The 18,457-nt window shown below is 36.4% G+C and overlaps 1 protein-coding gene and 1 pseudogene across 1 annotated transcript; both read right to left on the bottom strand.

Annotated features, from left to right (window-relative positions):
* Positions 1 to 1,239: 1,239 nt before the first annotated feature.
* Positions 1,240 to 3,510, bottom strand: LOC141836704 (uncharacterized). The gene has a single exon (XM_074724220.1). It carries the CDS (start codon positions 3,508 to 3,510, stop codon positions 1,531 to 1,533), a length of 1,980 nt encoding a protein of 659 aa, XP_074580321.1. The 3' UTR covers positions 1,240 to 1,530.
* Positions 3,511 to 8,098: 4,588 nt separating this feature from the next.
* LOC141835746 (IQ domain-containing protein IQM2-like) lies at positions 8,099 to 10,840 on the bottom strand (annotated as a pseudogene).
* Between the last annotated feature and the right edge of the window lie 7,617 nt (positions 10,841 to 18,457).

Here is an 18,457-nt window from a genome sequence, read left to right as displayed (position 1 = left end):
TGGATTTTATCCCTCCATCGAACAATTCTACAAGGTCATGCCACTAAAAAACTTTCAAATCTCTCAAATCAAACATTTTGATTGGGTTTTGAAAACACTGCAGAAAAGAGATCTTATGTTGCACCAAGTATAGCATTTACAGTTCTCTACTGCTGACTTTACTGAAATCAATCAAATATGTTTGAATCTAACCATATTTGAGAACTATTAGTATATTTGAATAGATACAGAAGGAAAGAAAGAAAGAAAAGATTCGTTGGAGCGCAGTCACACATGTTACCCAGCTTTTACATGTTGAAACAGAGTAACAAGATAATACCTCTTGCGTTATTCTTAGGAGAACAAAATCCTCCTTCGCTTGAATGTTCTACTGTTCTTTGTTCTACACACATTGTAGATGGTAGAATCGAGGAGTAATTTCCAGGCAGTAGTTGTATGTCACTTTCAAGGACCTTGTTATCGATCTAGATTTGAAACTATTCATTCTTGCAAGGTGCTTTTCTATCTGAATTGCTGACAAAAAATTTGTCAATGTACAAAGCAATCTTAAACTTGAAGAATGTATAATCAAACAGGTTCATGTTCATTAGAAAGCCAACGCATGTGAGGTCTTGTAAGCTTCACTTGCTGGATCTTTTCTAAGGTAAGAAGTCTCAAAAGAACAATGTGAAATCTTCCTCAATGTGAAGCAACCCAAATTACCAGTGCACATTCTTCTCGTCACAATTGAATATAGGCATGCTGAAATTGGGATGGCATGCTCTGCTCTTACAATGAATATTTCCAATTCTCAAGCAGTCCTGATACATTAATGCTCTTACTAAATCAACTATATTTTGCCATTAGGAAGTGTTCCCCCACCCGCTCATCCCAGAAAAACAACGGATCAAGCTATAAACTAATAAGCCAATTCCAGGTATAGCCCATACATCGTGAAAAAATACATCCTAAGAGCAAGTGAAATACAACTATTTTGTATGGATGTTACCCCATGGAAATTGTTGAAGCTAATCTCGTAATGTAATAGGTTGATCTGCCACAGACTGATATTTCAGCATATAATCAGGTGAAATACAACTATTTTGTTCTCTTCACATTAGTAGTTACCATATCAATTTTTTTGTATGTGTTAATATAAGTCATCACATTGGTTAATTATCAACAATCGTAGTTACCATATCATTGTGTTTTTGTATGAGTTAAAAACTTTTGATTATGCAACCAAGCCAATTGCAAGTGCTTAAGGAGGCTAAGTCGTTACCTTGGTTAATTATCAATAATCCAAAAGGCAAGCTTGACAGACAAACTGCCAACTTATTTCATTTAGAGGTGACAACCAAGGTCTGCCCTAGTCTTCCTTTCATGAGCAAACCAAGTATGTTTCTCTTTATATACCCCCAATAGGGCATTTACGACCCTCCTTTTTTCTGTTTTCATGGTTGCTTGAAAAGCTTAAATTATCCTTTTTACTGGCAAACAGCAGGTCAACAAGCCATAGATCCAAACATCCACTCTCTTAGCCTGATCACCTTACTTCAGAATGCCATTCATCACTCTAATCATAACAGAGTAATCTGAGTTCACATAAATGCCTCGTACTAGCACATTCCATGTGACAACATTGGGGAAAATACCTTCATCCAGCATTTTATGAAGATATACCAAAGAATCATCCATCCTTTGCTCATTACAAAGGCCAGCTATCAGAGTAGTATAGGAAAATACATCCCTATAATAATTTTCTGAATAGAGTTGACCAAAAAGTTGAGTAGCATTTCTAACTAAGCCTGCCTTACAGGAAGCATAAATCAATCCATTAATAGTGAAAGAATCAGGTTTTATACCATGGACTACCATCTTTCCAGTCAATAGCAAAGCTTCCTTGATCATACTCATCCGTGAGATGTTATGTATCACTGTGTTATAAGTGACGACATTGAACTCATCCCCATTGGCTATCATGTCACCCATAAGTGTAAAAGCTTCTCTGAAATTTCCTTCTTTGCAAAGGCCACAGAGCAATTCATTGTAGGTTCTGGTGTTCGGCAGACAACCATGAATTTTCATCTCATCTATTATGCTCATGGCCCACCCTACTCTTCCACTATCACATAAATATTTAACTAAAGTATTATATGTCACTGTATTAGGCGGACAGTTCTCCAATATCATATTCTTAATAAAGTTCATAGCATGATCAAACATGAACCTCTTGCAAAACGCCTCCACCATGCAGGTATATACGACTACATTAGGCTTGCAACCATTGTTCATCATAGTGTTCCATATTGACATTGCACCTTGAAGGTCTCCTGCTTTTGATAAGCAGTTAATCAGAGAACTATAAGTTCTAATATTAGGAGAAAAATCAATTCGCGTCATCTCATCAAATACAACTAAAGCTCTTCTAAGATTTCCAGTGGAGCAAAGACCATGAATAAGGACATTGTATGCAATGATGTTGGGCATGCATCCTTCTTGAATCATTCCATGCCAAACATCTATAGCTTCTGAGACGTTTCCTTCTTCAAGAAAACCTTTTATCAAAGTTGTGAAGGTAACAATACTAGGGGCACATCCTTTAACTAGCATTTGAGCTAGAATAGCAACAGACAGCTTCATTTCTGTAACTTTACACAAAGCATTCAAAATTGTTGTGTAAGTGATTTCATTAGGCCACAATCCTCTAGTTATCATATCATCAACCAAACAGAGTGCCTCTTTAACATTATGCTCCTTACATACACTGTTAATCAGAGCATTATATGCAGGTACACAGGAAGCTGAGCTTTTAGCTAACTCCTTGGCCTCATCTAACTTCCCAAACTTACAAAGGGAAGATACAATTGTGGTGTAACTCACTGCATCCGGAGAGTGCCCCTTGTTTGACATCTCGACGAGAAGTTTGTGTGCGGTATCTATTCGATTATTTTGGCATAAAGCTTTGAGAAGAATGTTGTAGGTGAAGACATTGGGTTCTATTCCCTCTTTCTTCATATTACTGTAAATAGGATTTATCAAATTGATCCTGTTATCCTTCAGAACTGCATCCAAAATATGATTGTAGATTCTGACAGTGGGCCTGCAACCAAAATCCTGAATGCGGTAGAATGTTTTCAAGGCTTGTTCTACAGCACCACTTTGAGCATACGACCTTATGACACCGACGAATATGTCCTCAGTGCAGGGTAGACCTTGCAGCTTCATCTGTTGCAGGAGGTATTGAACAGCATCCATTGCATTTTGCCTCCCTAATTTCTCAATCATCGTTTGATATGTGAGGGGAGTGTGTCTAAATCCTTTTAACCCTGCCACATGTCTGAAAAAATCTAGTGCAACAGCAATGTTCCTCTCTGACTTTAAATGCCTCAGTACGTCTGCCTCTTTTAGTTTTGAAACATCTGAGCCCTTTCCTCGTTCAGTATCAGGAATCATATTCAAAGTGAGGACTGATGGCACTGCTGGCTTTGGAACCTTAAGCAACAACGACCGGCCCTCTGAGAGATACATAACTCAAGCTTCCAGAAACTTTAGTTTAACACATAGATTTGTGCAATAGAAGAACGCAAAACCCTGTGTAGCTTACTGTGAAGGAATAACTGAGGTGCAAGGTGAGGGCCGACGCCACCTGCTGCTCTCAGGATGAGAGGCTTCGTTCGAGTCACCCGGAGGAGGAGAAGCAGTCGCAGGTCAAGTCGGGGGAGAGGCGGCGGCGGATTCCTGCTGGAATTGCAGAGGGAAGGAAGAGGAAAGCAACAAAAGGGTTTATTTCTCCAAATTTATCAAAGCCGGCCCGGTTCAACTAAACCTCCTGTTCGCTTGAACCCTTTATCCAGTTCGATCTAAACTTCTTTGCAGCCTGATCGATTTAGAGGTTGTAATCTTTCAGATTGTCTTCTTAATTCCATCCATTCAGATCTCTTTTTTATCATCAGGCGTCAAATCTAGATTGAAAGATCCATTCGATCTGACGTTTCAGATCAAGCACCATTAACAGTGGTCAAATCGTGATTTTTCGCGATCCAACGCTCCAGTGATGTGATCCATCACATCTCTTTGATCAACGGTTGTCATCCGTTCGTCCAGTTAGAAGTCCAGTCATTTCTCCTTGCCCACGTGGATGCCACATAGACACTGTCATGTTACATGCGAGTCTGACACGTCACCCGAGTGCCACGTAGGCACTGCCAAATTTAAGCTCCTCAATGCTCTTCGCGATAATAAAGTGCGCCGACAAAGCGCCCATTGTGCACGTGGCGGGTTGCGGGCTCACAGGTGCGAGTACCTGCTCGCTCATAAGAAGAGAGCACATAGGTTTTTTGTGTTAACTATATTAACACAATAACATTAATAAGGAAGGAAAGCCCATCAAAATTCTCCGATGTGAGACTATTCCCCATAGACTTCCTTATATAACATTAATTTAACAATTAATGTTATTCTGGGCTGATTTTAAATAATTAATTTCTCATTCATCCTTAATCGATTTTGAGCAAATTAATAGTCTAAATCTATCTACGTGAAACGTAGATTTCGATTTTGAAGTCAATTACGACTTTCATCAATTGATGACATTCCAATTTTTTCACAAAATCGTATAGGTCCATTAAGACTCCAATATCCAACATTATACACATAATCACATCCATAATTCTTTGATAGAACTGTTGTTAAGCACTCATTGATGTAGAACTCTGCTTTTGCAAAATTGACCAGCTTTGTGTTATGGATGATACTGTTGCAATTCAGAGCTATATGAATTACTGGTACCTTTATCCTTGGATGAAATTAAACATTCTCTCTTTAGTTTTCCTAACTCCAAGTCTCCAGAGATGCTTGCAAAATCAAAGGCCTCAGAAGATAATCCATTGTCATTGCAGCATGTAGATGACACCATTATTTTTGTGAGTTTCAGTCATCTAGCTTGTTTTTCATGCTCTCGATCGATCAATTACTCCAAAATCAGCCTTAAATCTTTGTGTTTCCCAGATTGGTGATCACAGACATTGGCAAGATTACGAAAACATCCGGTCGGAAAGTTTTCTTGCGAATTAGCAGATGTTAATCCCACCATAGGAGATTGGTGGTTTTGGAATTAAGATCCATTGTTCATACACTCGAAAGATGATTCTTAGAGTTAAGGAGTTTTTCCTCTGGAGTTCGAGGATGTATCTATCCAAGAGATTGTTATGCATTAGGCTACTTGTCAACTCTGGTTTTGGGCACTTCAGCTGCACAAGATAAGTTAAACTTAGTGTTTGACAAGTTCATCAAACCCATGGAAGATGTACAATAATGGAGTAACACTCAACCTCAAGATAATTACTACTGTCTGATAATGATCCAATAATTGGATTAGAGACTGTAGCGTGAAATCCAACAAAATTGCCGTGTGTTTTAGGCACATCCAACTCTGAACTTGTCAAACACTGCAGCACACTGTGTTGACTTAAGAGGCATCTCTGTTGTCAGTTTGTTATATATAGCTATTCATCAATCGTCTCGATCTTGACTTGACATTGATGTAGGTGATGAACGCATGATCAAGTCCACATATTAATTGAGGCAATGGATCGAGAATTTATTCCACAAGTGGTGGAGCGAATTTCTTCCAAATTTCATGGAATTTTCAGTCCATCGTGATCCCATCGATCGTCTGTATCAAGAACAGTGAGAAGAGTATGATTGTCTCTCCAATTTCCTGTCGGCCCTCTTATCATTAAAGAACAGCTGTTGCCCCTGTACACAGTATTCTACGCTACAAGCTATGCACATCGAGCCCTGTCCCTCTCTTCAACCAAATTTTCATGTTTTTGAGAGCTCTCCTTGGAGCTTTCTTATCGAGATTGTCAAAATATTTGATATCACTCGACATCAATGTTTAAAATCTCCGACAATATCATAATTTCGGTTGGTTGGTGATTGGAGGAAAGAAATGAAGCAAAGAGAGAGACATTATCTAAGTGGTATCAAGTACATTTTTTTCCTACTTCAACTTCAATCCTATGCAATCAAATATTGACATGATACCGAAACAGTAAAATTTTGCCACGGGATGATAATATGTTTTATCATGAATTTCAAAAGAATCTATAGAAAAATGATAATAAATCTCAGTTAGCTTCATTGACTATCTCTGGAGTGACCGATCCGACTCTATGGAAGTTTCCCACTGGCCACCAGGGTAAATCAGGAAGTGCACGCAACGGCCAGCCCAGACGCCCAACATCCTTTGATTGTGCTCCCCATTTGGAAGAAAATTCCTGTAAATACGTCGTAACTGAGGATCGAATCGCAGGTGACTGAGTGACAACTTGGATGTCCTACCGCGGCACCATTGCCCCAGGGACTTTAGAAGAATCTATAGTGATCATGTGTTCATAGGGTGTGGAGAATAGTTCTTTTGTAAGTTAGTGTCTCCGATTCCCTCCCTCATACGGCATTATGAGGCTTCGGATGCAGGTAGCATGTGCCATTGGATCTGATGCACTCTGATATCAACTGATGCAAGACAGAATAGTGATTATTCTGGAGGCAGAAGATTGATGAAAAATTATAGAGAGAACAAGGTCAAGAAATTGGAAAAAACGAAGAGAAATTCACGATGACGCCGCCTCTAGGGTTTTTGTCAAAAAAAGAAAATTTTTATTCAATCAACCAAACTAACCATAAACGACTATATAAATAGATCGTAAATCAAACTCTAACTTAAAAAAGTCACAAATACAAAAAATTCTAAAAATAAAAAATTATTATAAATAATAAAAAATAAGTTTAGAGCTACAGATGAAGCACTAAACGATGTCAGATAGAACTAAAAGTAGATCGGTATAGGTTTTATCCAGTACCGAATAAATGTCTCTAAAAGAGCTTCAATTACCAACTAACCGTGCTTCGTTATGATATTCGAGTCAAAAGTTATGATCCGTTGAAGTTCGACTTCTCATGCATCATTCTTGCATCAGTCCGTTATAAAAAAAATAAAAAATATATAATTTTTAAAAGATGTAGTAGAAAATTTTAATATGGAAGAAACTAAGGAACTATGTAATTTTAATTCTTTTATATTTTAAGTGGATAGATAAATAGATAGCTTAAATAAATGCACATGCTTTTGAAATTTTTTTTACACCTTTATAATTTTTATTTTTTTTTTAAATAAAATATAAATAATAATTTATGAACTATGAATCAAATCGTAATCCGCGATTTCAAATCGTAAAATATAATTATCTTTAAAGGTTAAATGTTAAGGATAGAGATTTTTATGAACATCGATAGTTTGGATCGTTGAATTAAATAGTTCTAAATCGTCTAACCATCCATTTGGAATCATAATCGAGTACCAGCATGGGCTTGTGCTTGATAAACCCACTCCAATCCCCGAGGCAATGGTGCAACGGTAGGACATCCGGGTTGTGACCCAGGGACTCACGGTTCGATCCTCAGCTACGGCGTATTACAAGAATTTTCTGTCAAATGGAGAACGCAATCAAAGGATGCTGGGCATCTGGATTGGTCGTCGTATGCGCTTCCCGATTTATCTTGGTGATCGGTGGGAAACTTCTGTGGGATCGGACCAACCACCTCCAAGAATTGAGTCCATGAAACTGACTGAGATTTATCATTATTTTTTTTTTTATAAACCCACTCCACATCGACCACCCTAGTAATGTTGGCGCTGCTACGAATTCAAATGCATTAGACCAGCTCGATCAACAATAACAATAGTAACATGGGTTATTAAATGTAAATAGCAAAATTTACTAAATATTTTTTAAAAAATTCAAATATTTTATTTTTTAAAGAATATTTTAGAGATTAAAAAAGTAATAATACTTTTTATATATAAAGGAACTAGCTTATAGGGTGTGATGTTGTTGGCCAATAGCAGCACTGTCGATTGAAGTTCTAATTGTTAGTTTTTATCCCAAAGCAATCAAGTGTTACATTGAACTCGAATTTTATTTTATATTTTCGAAAAAAAACATGAATTTTTGAGGTCATTTGAAGAATGAACTTAAAAGAGATTTGCAAAGAAAAAGTAGTCCGCAAAGAACGTATATATTACAGTCATATTATTGGCAAAATGGTTAGTTTCTGTCGATACACTAAGCTTCGATACAACTCCAGTGTGAAATTTCAGTAAAAGGGAATAAAATGAATACTCTTTAGTTCTTGCATACATACAAAACAACTGAAACTATTTCTTTTGAGATCCATCTCTGTCAGTATATTATTATGTGATCGGCACTACAGTACCATTAGGCAAAGATGCTGCATCAGTCACCGGACTATGGCACTTTGAAAGCCTTGGTGAATTAGATCTTGACTTCATAGGACTTCTTGGCGACAGATTTACTTGCTCCAAGGCTCGGAATTGTAGCTCTGAGGGATAGTCTCGCACACACCCGATTCGCGGTCCGGCACCGGTTGTCCATCTGCAAGAGAGCTTCTTACCCAATTGATAAGATTCGATGCTCCTCTTCGAATGTATCCTTCGAAGAATCATTTCTGATGGTATTGAGTTGTCTTCATCCTTCTCCAATGTTTCATTCTCCTCTATGGCTCTAGCTTCGCACTCATCGGGCACTTCCTCACTCAATAGTTTTCCTTCAGCACCTAACTTAGGATCAGCTTGAGAACAAGTGTTGTTCAGCGGCTCAAACGAAGAGGCCTTTGCTACTGCATTACTGATTGCTTTTCCGCTGACAGCATGAGAAGAACCAACTGTGGTTTCCAGACTGATAGAGGCATTTACTTCAGCCAAGTTTAGTTCCGACCTGTTGTTTCTGAGTCTACTGTAATCATCATCCACCATCCTCTTCAGTTGGATTTTTCTGTTTAAACGAAAAAAAAAGTTAATATGAATATTAGTTTTTACTGTGGTCTGCAGGATGAATAGGGTTCATTGAGTTGCTCACTTTAACGTTCGTGATATCCACATTGTTATCCTGAAGAAAGATCATGAATTCCTCGAAGTTCTTTTGGGTCGGGCGGTAATGCCCGCTATGAGGCCACACAACCTGCCAAATCGATTATTAATACACTAAATAAAACTGAAATCATTTCCAAGAAATGAAAATGAATCTATAAAGATCAATCATTATTACCCTCAGAACTCCATTTTCTACTACCAATTGGCCAGCAGCAGAAGTTGCTCCTCCAGCAAGAAAACTAGAGTGTTGAAATGTTCCCTTTTTCTTCTGCAAATGTTTGATACATGATTTCAGTCAATCCCCAGACTGAATATTTGCACGTTTTGCAAACGTTAAGCAGGATAAGGAGATTCACCTGACCAACATACAATTTCTTTGATGTGCTCAAGACAAAAATCCACTTGGCACCTTTTGGACCATCGCATGTGTCTAAGACTTGCTTGCTCTGCCTATGCATGAATTTTCCATCTTCGATTATTACTTCGTAGGCTTCCCTTTCTTGCTGCACAATCGAATAAATATGTTCAGAAATGAACACTCATGTTTTATTTGTGTAAAAAAAGTTGCTTACTGGGCCAAGATACTTGATGCATTGTTGTTGAAGCTTTGATCGAGTGCATTGTTGTTCGAGGTTGACTTCCTTTCCTTCTCCAACATCAAGCCTAATAACCGAAATAGTGTTTAAGGAAAACATTCTCTGAGATAAGTCATTGAAAGAATTAGCATTTGGCAAACTAACCAGTAGAAGAAAGGTTGCATGCTCTCGCACTGAAGCCAACGATCATAGTAGAATTGGAGATTGTGACCGTACCGGTGCCGAGGATCAATCTGTTCATTTATTGTATAATGGATAAGCAAGCAGTTGCTAATGAAGAAAACTTGCAGAAAACATCTTGTGATGGTTTTGACACCTACTGCCTCAAGCCAGTGCTGCAAAGCAAGTTTCTGAGCTTTCTCATCCTTCGACAAACCCTTTCCTACCTGGAATGCAAGAACTGCAAGCTTGATAACTAATGCTTTTGACTTGATACGATACGACAATGAGAATCAGTGATGGCGGAAACAGATACCTTAGCAGCTCTGCATTTCGCCCTAGACCATCGCGAAACAGCTGATTCTTGCTTTTCGATGTCGAAAAACGACACTGAACTACGTCTGAGCAGAGCGAAATCTAACAATTTCCACCTAAAATGTAGATGTTCTCCATGTCAGATTTCTGAAATACGTTGACGATTTTGGTTTTTTTTTTTTTCCTTAAGAGAGGCATAGATAGCAAAGTTCATACTCATACCAGCGTTGCTCCACAAGAACGGCGCAGTCTGCGAGCTGTCTCCTTGTCCGAAAGCTTTTATAGACCTTCTGCAACTTGACGGCAGCCTCATGCTTGGGGTTGCCAGGTTCAATCAAGATGGATTCCAGGGACCTCTTCCTCAAATGAGTAAACCTCGTACTTTTGGGATCGTGGGGCTCTTTGGATTTGTCTGGCTCTGCGGAAGAATCCGTCTCCCCTTCGTTGAGGCTACGTGATCCTTGGGTCAGTCTGATGGAGTACAGAGTTGATCTCGCAATGCTGCTTAAACTGCGGAGAGCCTCTAAGCCACCGAACATGGTACCGAAGCCAACAACAGGGAAGGAGAATGGCATCCCCATTTTAGTAATCAAACGACTGCAAGAAGAAGAAACATTTCCTTTTGAATTGTCGGCTTGAAATTGCAAAAAAGAAGATCTTTCTTTTTCCATCCGAAATAAAGGTTTCAGGAACAGTGAAAGTTGCAGATTCAGATTAGTTCTTTAAACCAAACCAAAAAAACAAAATTGCAATCTCACCTTGCCCTACTAACCTTTGAAGAACACCTAATAGAATATGAGCAAAGCCTCAAGGCTGGCAGAAAAGGAGGCTTCAAAGGCTTAATCCTTTGTTGTGAAGGAGAACTGATCGGAGATGGTTTTTAAATAGCAACCGCGGTGGCAAACATTCAACCTCCTTCGAGCACGTGTTTGATCATCCAGCAGTACGAAAATTTCTACCAAATCTAATCCAAAGATTGACAGAGTATGCGCGTGAATCCGGCCGAGTTCAACCGACCTCAATTTCATCATAGGGGTTCAATCAATGGAGTCGACTCAAGTTTCCTGTAGTTAAGATATCTGCATCGATTCAACTTTCTCTCAGCTTGATATGAAAGAACCATTTCATATCATCTACAGTATCATTTTTCTCTAAGAAAGACACCAGTCAGCTCGAGCTTCTTTTTCGCCAAAAGATGAACTTTATTGTTTGTTTGTTTTTTACTTTAATCACTTCAATTAAGATTGATCTAACTTCAGCTTAAGAAAGCACATATATATATATATCTCAACATCGAAAGATTTTGTATGCATCATGATCTAGCTGAGCTGCCTCTCACTGGCTAATGATGTAAACCTCCATCCATTCGTACGATTGGTCCAAAACCTAATCTCCTCCTTGTTTTTTTTTTCTTATTGTTTTCTTCTTTCGTATTCATGAAGCCTCCAAGACTGGATAAACAATCAAAGTCGCACAGTGTCTGCAGGTAATATTCCCCAACAACTACAAGCACTGTCATGCCGTACGTCATCCAAGCATCGGTCAGTTTACTATGACCATTTCCATCTTACTAAACCTTGAACTCCAAGCCACTCATGCGTGTGGACCCTTTTATTCATGCACCGCCATGGAGCTTTTAAATGTCTAAATCTATTTTAACCTTCGCGGTTGGCACTTTCAGAGTCTGGTTTGCTTGCAGTAACAACGTGGCTCCAGCTGGAAAGTGTCGTACAATTTACGGTGCACTTAAAGTTTCAGAATTTAAAAAAAATGACACCATACTTTTATAATGAATTTAATTTTAAAAATAATCTTTTCCATCTTTCAATCCTAAATTAATACAAAAAATTATTTTTTTATTTTAAACTAAATTAAATCGAATTGAATTAAATTAAATAGTTTTATACAAAAGTCATAGATGACCTAAAAACTCACTTTTAAAAAAAAATGCATAACAATCTCCTAAATTTATTTTTTTAATTTTAGAATTTTAATAAAAATGTTTAAAAAAAAAAATAAAAAAAAAGATTAATAAAAAAATTAAAATTAAAATAACGTTAATAAAAATAAAAAATAAAAAAATATTTTTATTATTTTTATCTTTTAGATAGTTCATTAAAAGAGAAAAAAATAAATTAAATTAAAATAGAAAATTAAAGATTAAATAACTAAAAAATAAAAATATATTTTGGTGTTGTTTTGGTTAAAGCATTACTACATTGGTATTGATTTCGTCAAAACATCACCACCTTAGTGTTGATTTATTAAAATATCACCACATTAATATTGATTTCGTCAAAACATCACCACTTAGTACTGATTTCTTAAAAGCATCACCATCTTTGATGTTGATTTCATCAAAGTATCATTACCTATATGAATTTTTAAAAATAGATTGTACACGGTTAGGAAACATAGTTAGGAAAACCTTGAATATAAGATTTAAGGACATGATGAGACTGAGAAGCTCTGCAAAAACCTATATGACTTGGATTGAGTCCTATCAGAAGAGGAGAGTATAAAGAAAGTAGATATGATGTGCAATTCTAGTTATAAACCTCCTACATGAAGTTACAGGTCCATGCTAATTGACACGTTGGTTGAATTTTTGAAACTAGATTATGTACAACTAAGCAGGCCTTGAATATGTGACTTAAGAGCACGATGAGATTGCATAACACTATAGAAACCTATAGGATTTGAATTGAGTCTCATCAGAGCTGTTTAAGGCCATCAATGAGTTTTGCTTGAAACTCATTGATGGACTTAGAGAATTTGAATTTTTGAAACTTGGATATGGAGTGGAAGAGAAGAGTATAAAAAAGGTAAATATGATGTGCAACTCTGATTTTGATTCTTATACATGAAATTATAAGTATTACTTTTGAAGGATGAAGACTATAGTGGCGTTATTTTATAAAGATTATCACCATTGTATTAGAGAAATCACAATATGATAGTGTCGGTTTCAAATGATCAAGATCACTGTGGTGCTATTTTATAAAGATCAGCACCACTATGTTAAAAAAATTACAACACAGTGATATTAATTTAAAAGAATCAGAACCATTGTGGTTCTACTTTATAAATATCAACACTATCATGTTGGAGAAATCACAATACAATGGTATTGGTTTCGAAAAATCAAGATCGTTGTGATATTGATTTTTAAAAATAGCATCACTAAGTTATGATTTCTCCCACACTGTGATATTAATATTTATAAAATAGTACCACAATAATTTTGATCCTTCGAAATCAACACCACTGTGTTATGATTTCTCCAACACAGTGATTTTGATCTTTAAACAACAGCATCACACATGTTATAATCTTTCAAAATTAACATCATTGTGTTGTGATTTGTCCTATACATTGATGTTGATTTTTACAAATCAACACCATAATGATCCTAATTCTTTTAAACTAGCAGCACTGTATTGTGATTTCTCCAATATAATGGTGCTGATCTTTATAAATAACTAGATAGTTCTGATGGGATCCAACATCATTGAGTTGTGATTTATCCTATACATGGATGTTGATTTTTAGAAATCAACACTATAATGGTCTTGATTTTTCTAAACTAGCACTACTATGTTGTGATTTCTCTAACACAGTAGTGTTGGTTTCGAAAGATTAAGATCATTATGGTGTTGTTTTATAAAGATCAGCACCACTATGTTAGATAAATCACAACACAACGGAGTTGGTTTAAAAGAATTAAAACCATTGTAGTTCTATTTTATAAATATCAACACTATCATGTTGAAGAAATCATGATACAATGGTATCAGTTTCGAAAGATCAAAACTTGACACTGATTTTAAAAAAGTAGCACTGCTGTGTTATGATTTCTCCCACACTATGGTACTGATATTTTGAAAATAGTACCACATGGTCCTGATCCTTTAAAATCAGTACCACTGTATTATGATTTCTCTAACACAGTGGTCGACAACATTACACATGTTATGATCTCTCAAAATCAATACCATTGTGTTGTGATATATCCTATACATGTTGATGTTGATTTTTAGAAATCAACACCATAATGATTCTGATTCTTCTAAATTAACACCACTGTGTTGTGATTTCTCCAACATAGTGGTGTTGATCTTTATAAATAATTAGATAGTTTTGATATGATCCAATCCAAATTATGTAAGTTTTTGAAGAGCTCCTAAGTCTTATCATATCCTAAAGTCTTAGATTCAAGATCTTTTTAGGTGTTCATAGTCTGTTTTTAAAAACTCAAGTAGGTGATGATGCATTTATGAAATTAATACCCAGTCGTGATTTTTTGAATAAATCAACACTAAAATGGTGATACTTTAAAAAATTCAACACTAAGGTGATGATGTTTTGACGAAATCAATACCAAGGTGGTGATGTTTTGACGAAATCAACACCAATGTAGTAATGTTTTAACCAAAATAATACCAAAGTAATTTTTTAATTTTTGTTTTATTTGTTTCTCTTTTAATTAACTATCTAAAATATAAAAATATAATTTTTTTTAAATTTTTATTAATGTTCCTTTAATTTTAAATTTTTTATTAATATTTTATGTAATTTTAAAATTTTTTATTAAAATTCTAAATTTTAAATATATATTAATAAATTTAGGAGATCATTATGAATTTAATAATGTATTTTTTTAAAAAAATTAAGTTTTTTAAAGATCATTAATAATTTTTATATGAAATTGATATGTTTTAGTTTAGTTCGATTCGATTTAAAATGAAGAAATTAATTTTTTTACTTTAATTTGGAGTTGAAAGAAAATATTTTTGAAATTAAATACAGACTTTAAGAAATATGAAAGTGTGGTCCGTCTTTTAAAAATTTTAAATGCACCTTTGGTCAAAAGTCGATTTTAATTTGGTTGACGACCGCGTACAAGTGCTTGGCAAAAAGTCAATTGAGGGAGTTTGCTCCGACAACTTCGCTTGTTGACTTTTAAACTCTCCCTCAAGATTGTGGTCAACAGTCAATGGATTTGGTTTCCTTTTTTTAAGTAAACATTCCCACAAATGTAAAATATATAATTTATCTTTTTCGAAAAAAAAATTCGGAGTTTTTCCCACCTTAATTAACTTGAGGTTGATTAGTTCGTGTCAAAAATAAAAATTAGAGTGCAAAAGACAAAGTCGAACCATGGAAGATATAAGGTGAAACCTAATATTAATCTCAAGTTGTCACCCAAGTTTCTAGAAGTAAAAGATTAAAAAATCTGGGGGAAAAAAAAAATCAAAAGTAGGTAATAGATCATTTTCTTCATAAAAACATATCAGATAAAAAAAAGAATATTTAGTAGAGCAACATAATCCTGCCGACGCGTCCTGCATTTCAAGTGCATGTTAGGAAGTCATAAAATTATTTTTTTCTACAAGGTTAAGGATCCAAATATCACTAATTACAGTTCATGCATTTTTTTAAATGATTAAATAGTTTGTTTAAATGCAATAATGTATTGGATCTTGTTCTACTTTATCTTCTTAATTAACTCATTGAATTGAAGGAATAAGATAGTATTATAATCTATCAACAACCAGGGAAAATTATAATTATTTTTTTGAAAACGTAAAAGGTGGACTAGAAATTAAAAACTCTGGGAGCAAAGTAGAATTTCCTCAATGAAAATCATTATTATTATTTTTTTAAAAAAAGTAATTTGTGAAGCTTAAATATTAATTAGGGACGGATCCCATTATTGGATCCGTAGCAGCTTTCAAATCACCGACGCCCACAAGCTAATCGTCCGTACGTTGATCCGGGCCTACGTATCTGAACCATGAATTCGTCTGTGATTTCACTAATTTATAGGCCATGGATGGCCATTCACAGCCTGCATGCACCTTGTCTCCCTCCAGCATGCTGGCAGAGGAAGTTAATATCAGATTCGTATACGCAATTATGCAGTAGAAAAAAAATGATAAATTTAATTAATTATAAAGTGCCCCACTCCATGCATGCTTTGATGTCCCTGTCTCTTAACATGCCCTATCAACAGTAATGGACATTCGTCATCATCATCAGTAATCTCTTTCAAGCATCCGTGACCATTCATGGCGTCCAGATGACCTAAAACGTGCGACTGAAAGGATAAGGACATCTTACCTCGTTTAATCATTATAAAACTGGTCCGATAATCTTCTTTTTTCCTTTCATTAAACTTCTGATGAAGACGCGAGCGTCGTCGTCTTCGGCCAGTCCTCATTAGCAAACTGATCCACTGAGCTCATTTTACATTAATTATATTGAATCGAAGGTAAAAGAAATGGATCTTAAATGATTGGGACTGTGACTGTGAGCCACCACCTGTTTTTAAAAGAGCTCATGATCCACAAGTACATGAACATGCATCAATGGGGGAAGGAGAGGATCAATCAACAGATACATTGGGCTGTGGACAGTCACAGGATCCAGGTTGGAAACAGTGGCGCAACAGCTAGCCAGCTAGATAGCTGCATGCTTTAACTAATTGCATTAATGAATTAGTTGGGTCTTGATATATCGACATTAGGACTAATCGACTGGGAATTAGATGAATACAACGTGGCGTCGCCTCTCTTCACTAACTACTTAGTTCTTCGTTAATTAATCCAATCGCGACAGATTAATTAAAAAGTCGAGACGCGTCTTGTTCTAGCTATTCAATGATTGAAATAGCCATTGAGTATGTATACCATAAAGCTGATAGATATCCAACCTTTGAATTTCCTAAAAATCACAATTAAGCTAAGGTCGGCGCACCTTCAACAGACGTGGTCGAATGATAATATTTGAAGCTTAAAACATCTTGAAAATCACTAAACAACTCAACATTGATTAATTAACTTGGCCAATTCTTGGACTATCGATATCCAAGAATTTCTAATTCGAACAAAGGAAAAACCCCTCGCTCGATCTCTAATACTAGAAGGTTCGACATACTTTTTTTTTACTTAGGTAAAAACAAACTTTTTTTACTTGGTCTATAATCACGTCACCAAATGGAAATTTATCCATATTACAATGAATAAAAAATCATATGATCTTCATGCGGTTCAATTTTCAAGTTTGATAGCATACTCTAGCTAGGTCCAAAGGTTATGCACGCGACTTTATGTTTGAACTACCAAGTTCACCATCCTAGCTCAAGTCTATCAAACCTAAGACTATTTACAAACTTAAATAATTTATTAAATATAAAATTTAAATGATACTTACTCAAATATCAAACATATAAAATGATACTTAGTCAAATATCAAACTTATAAAATATTCATCGTAAAAAATAAAGTATTTTTCAAAAGGAATAAACTTTTTAACACAATCATCTTAAAGTAAGTGTATAAGGATTAAGCATTTTGACAAAAAAATTATCATCCTAACACAACAAGAATAACCAAGTTTAGCGCCGAAATTAGTTTTCGTCGCTATAATTAGCGATGGTTACTTATTTCCGTAGCCAAAATAGCCACGGAAATTAATTTCTGTCGTTATTATTATTATTTTTTTTTACAATTTTAGAGGTTTTTGCCCTAAGCTTTCTTTTATGCCAATATTATTTCCCCCAATTTCCTTCTCCAATAATCTCTGACGTTGTTGGCTCTCCGATGCTCTTCGATCTTTAGCACAAACACAATCTCTTCTCCAGTACACTCCTCTCCCTTCCCTCTCTTGTCTCTTCGGTGCAATGTTGGAGAGGGCAAGCTTTGCTGCGAGCTAGCTCTGCCATCCACGAGTTGAGCAGCAAGTGGAGGGTTGACCTAAGCCCTGGCCCCTAGCTATTGGTCGTCCATAGCCATGGCCTTTAGGCCGGTCGTAGGCGTGGCCATCAACTTGGCCAACCTTAGGCCTAACCATTAGCTTGCTCGGTCGCAATCGTGGCCTGTCAACTTGGTCGGCCTCAGCCCTAGCCGTCAGCTTGGTCAGGCGCTAGCTTGGCCGTAGTTGTGGTCGCTCAGCAGGACATTCGCTGCCTTATTGCTTGAGGTGGTCGGGCATGCAAATAGCCTTGTTAGGCGCAAGCTTAGTCGCAGGCTCAGCGATGGCTTTCAGGCCGACTGCAGGTGTGCCTGCCAGCTTAGCTAGCCTCAGGTCTGGCCGTTAGCTTGGTCGGCCACAGTCGTGTCTTGTCAACTTGGGCAACCTTTGCTCTGACCATTAGCTTGCCCGGTTGGTAGCTTGGCCACAGTTGTGGCCAGGCAACGGGGAGTGCGTGCTGCCCTATTGCTCGAGGCAATTGGGCATGCAAACAACCTTGGTTATGTGCTAGACGGTCGCGAGTTCAGTTGTGGGCTCAACCCTAGCCACGAGCTGTTAAATTTGAGGGGTATCCTAAAATAATTGCCTTACAGTTATACTATTTATTGGATAAATATCAATTCACTATTTGAGTGCACATTCCATATGTGTTTGACTAGATTTTAAACTCAAATACTGAATGTCCGTAATACGA

This window comes from Curcuma longa, chromosome 10 (genome assembly GCF_044706935.1).
Source record: "Curcuma longa cultivar G26 ecotype Majalengka, Jawa Barat chromosome 10, ITB_CL_G26_1.1, whole genome shotgun sequence".
NCBI lineage: Eukaryota > Viridiplantae > Streptophyta > Magnoliopsida > Zingiberales > Zingiberaceae > Curcuma > Curcuma longa.
Note: the sequence above shows the minus strand (reverse complement) of the source record. Positions and strands in the feature narration are given on the sequence as shown.

Bases quoted from the DNA above. Each gene is read 5' to 3' on its own strand.
- LOC141836704 (XM_074724220.1), bottom strand. From the start codon at position 3,510: ATGTATCTCTCAGAGGGCCGGTCGTTGTTGCTTAAGGTTCCAAAGCCA.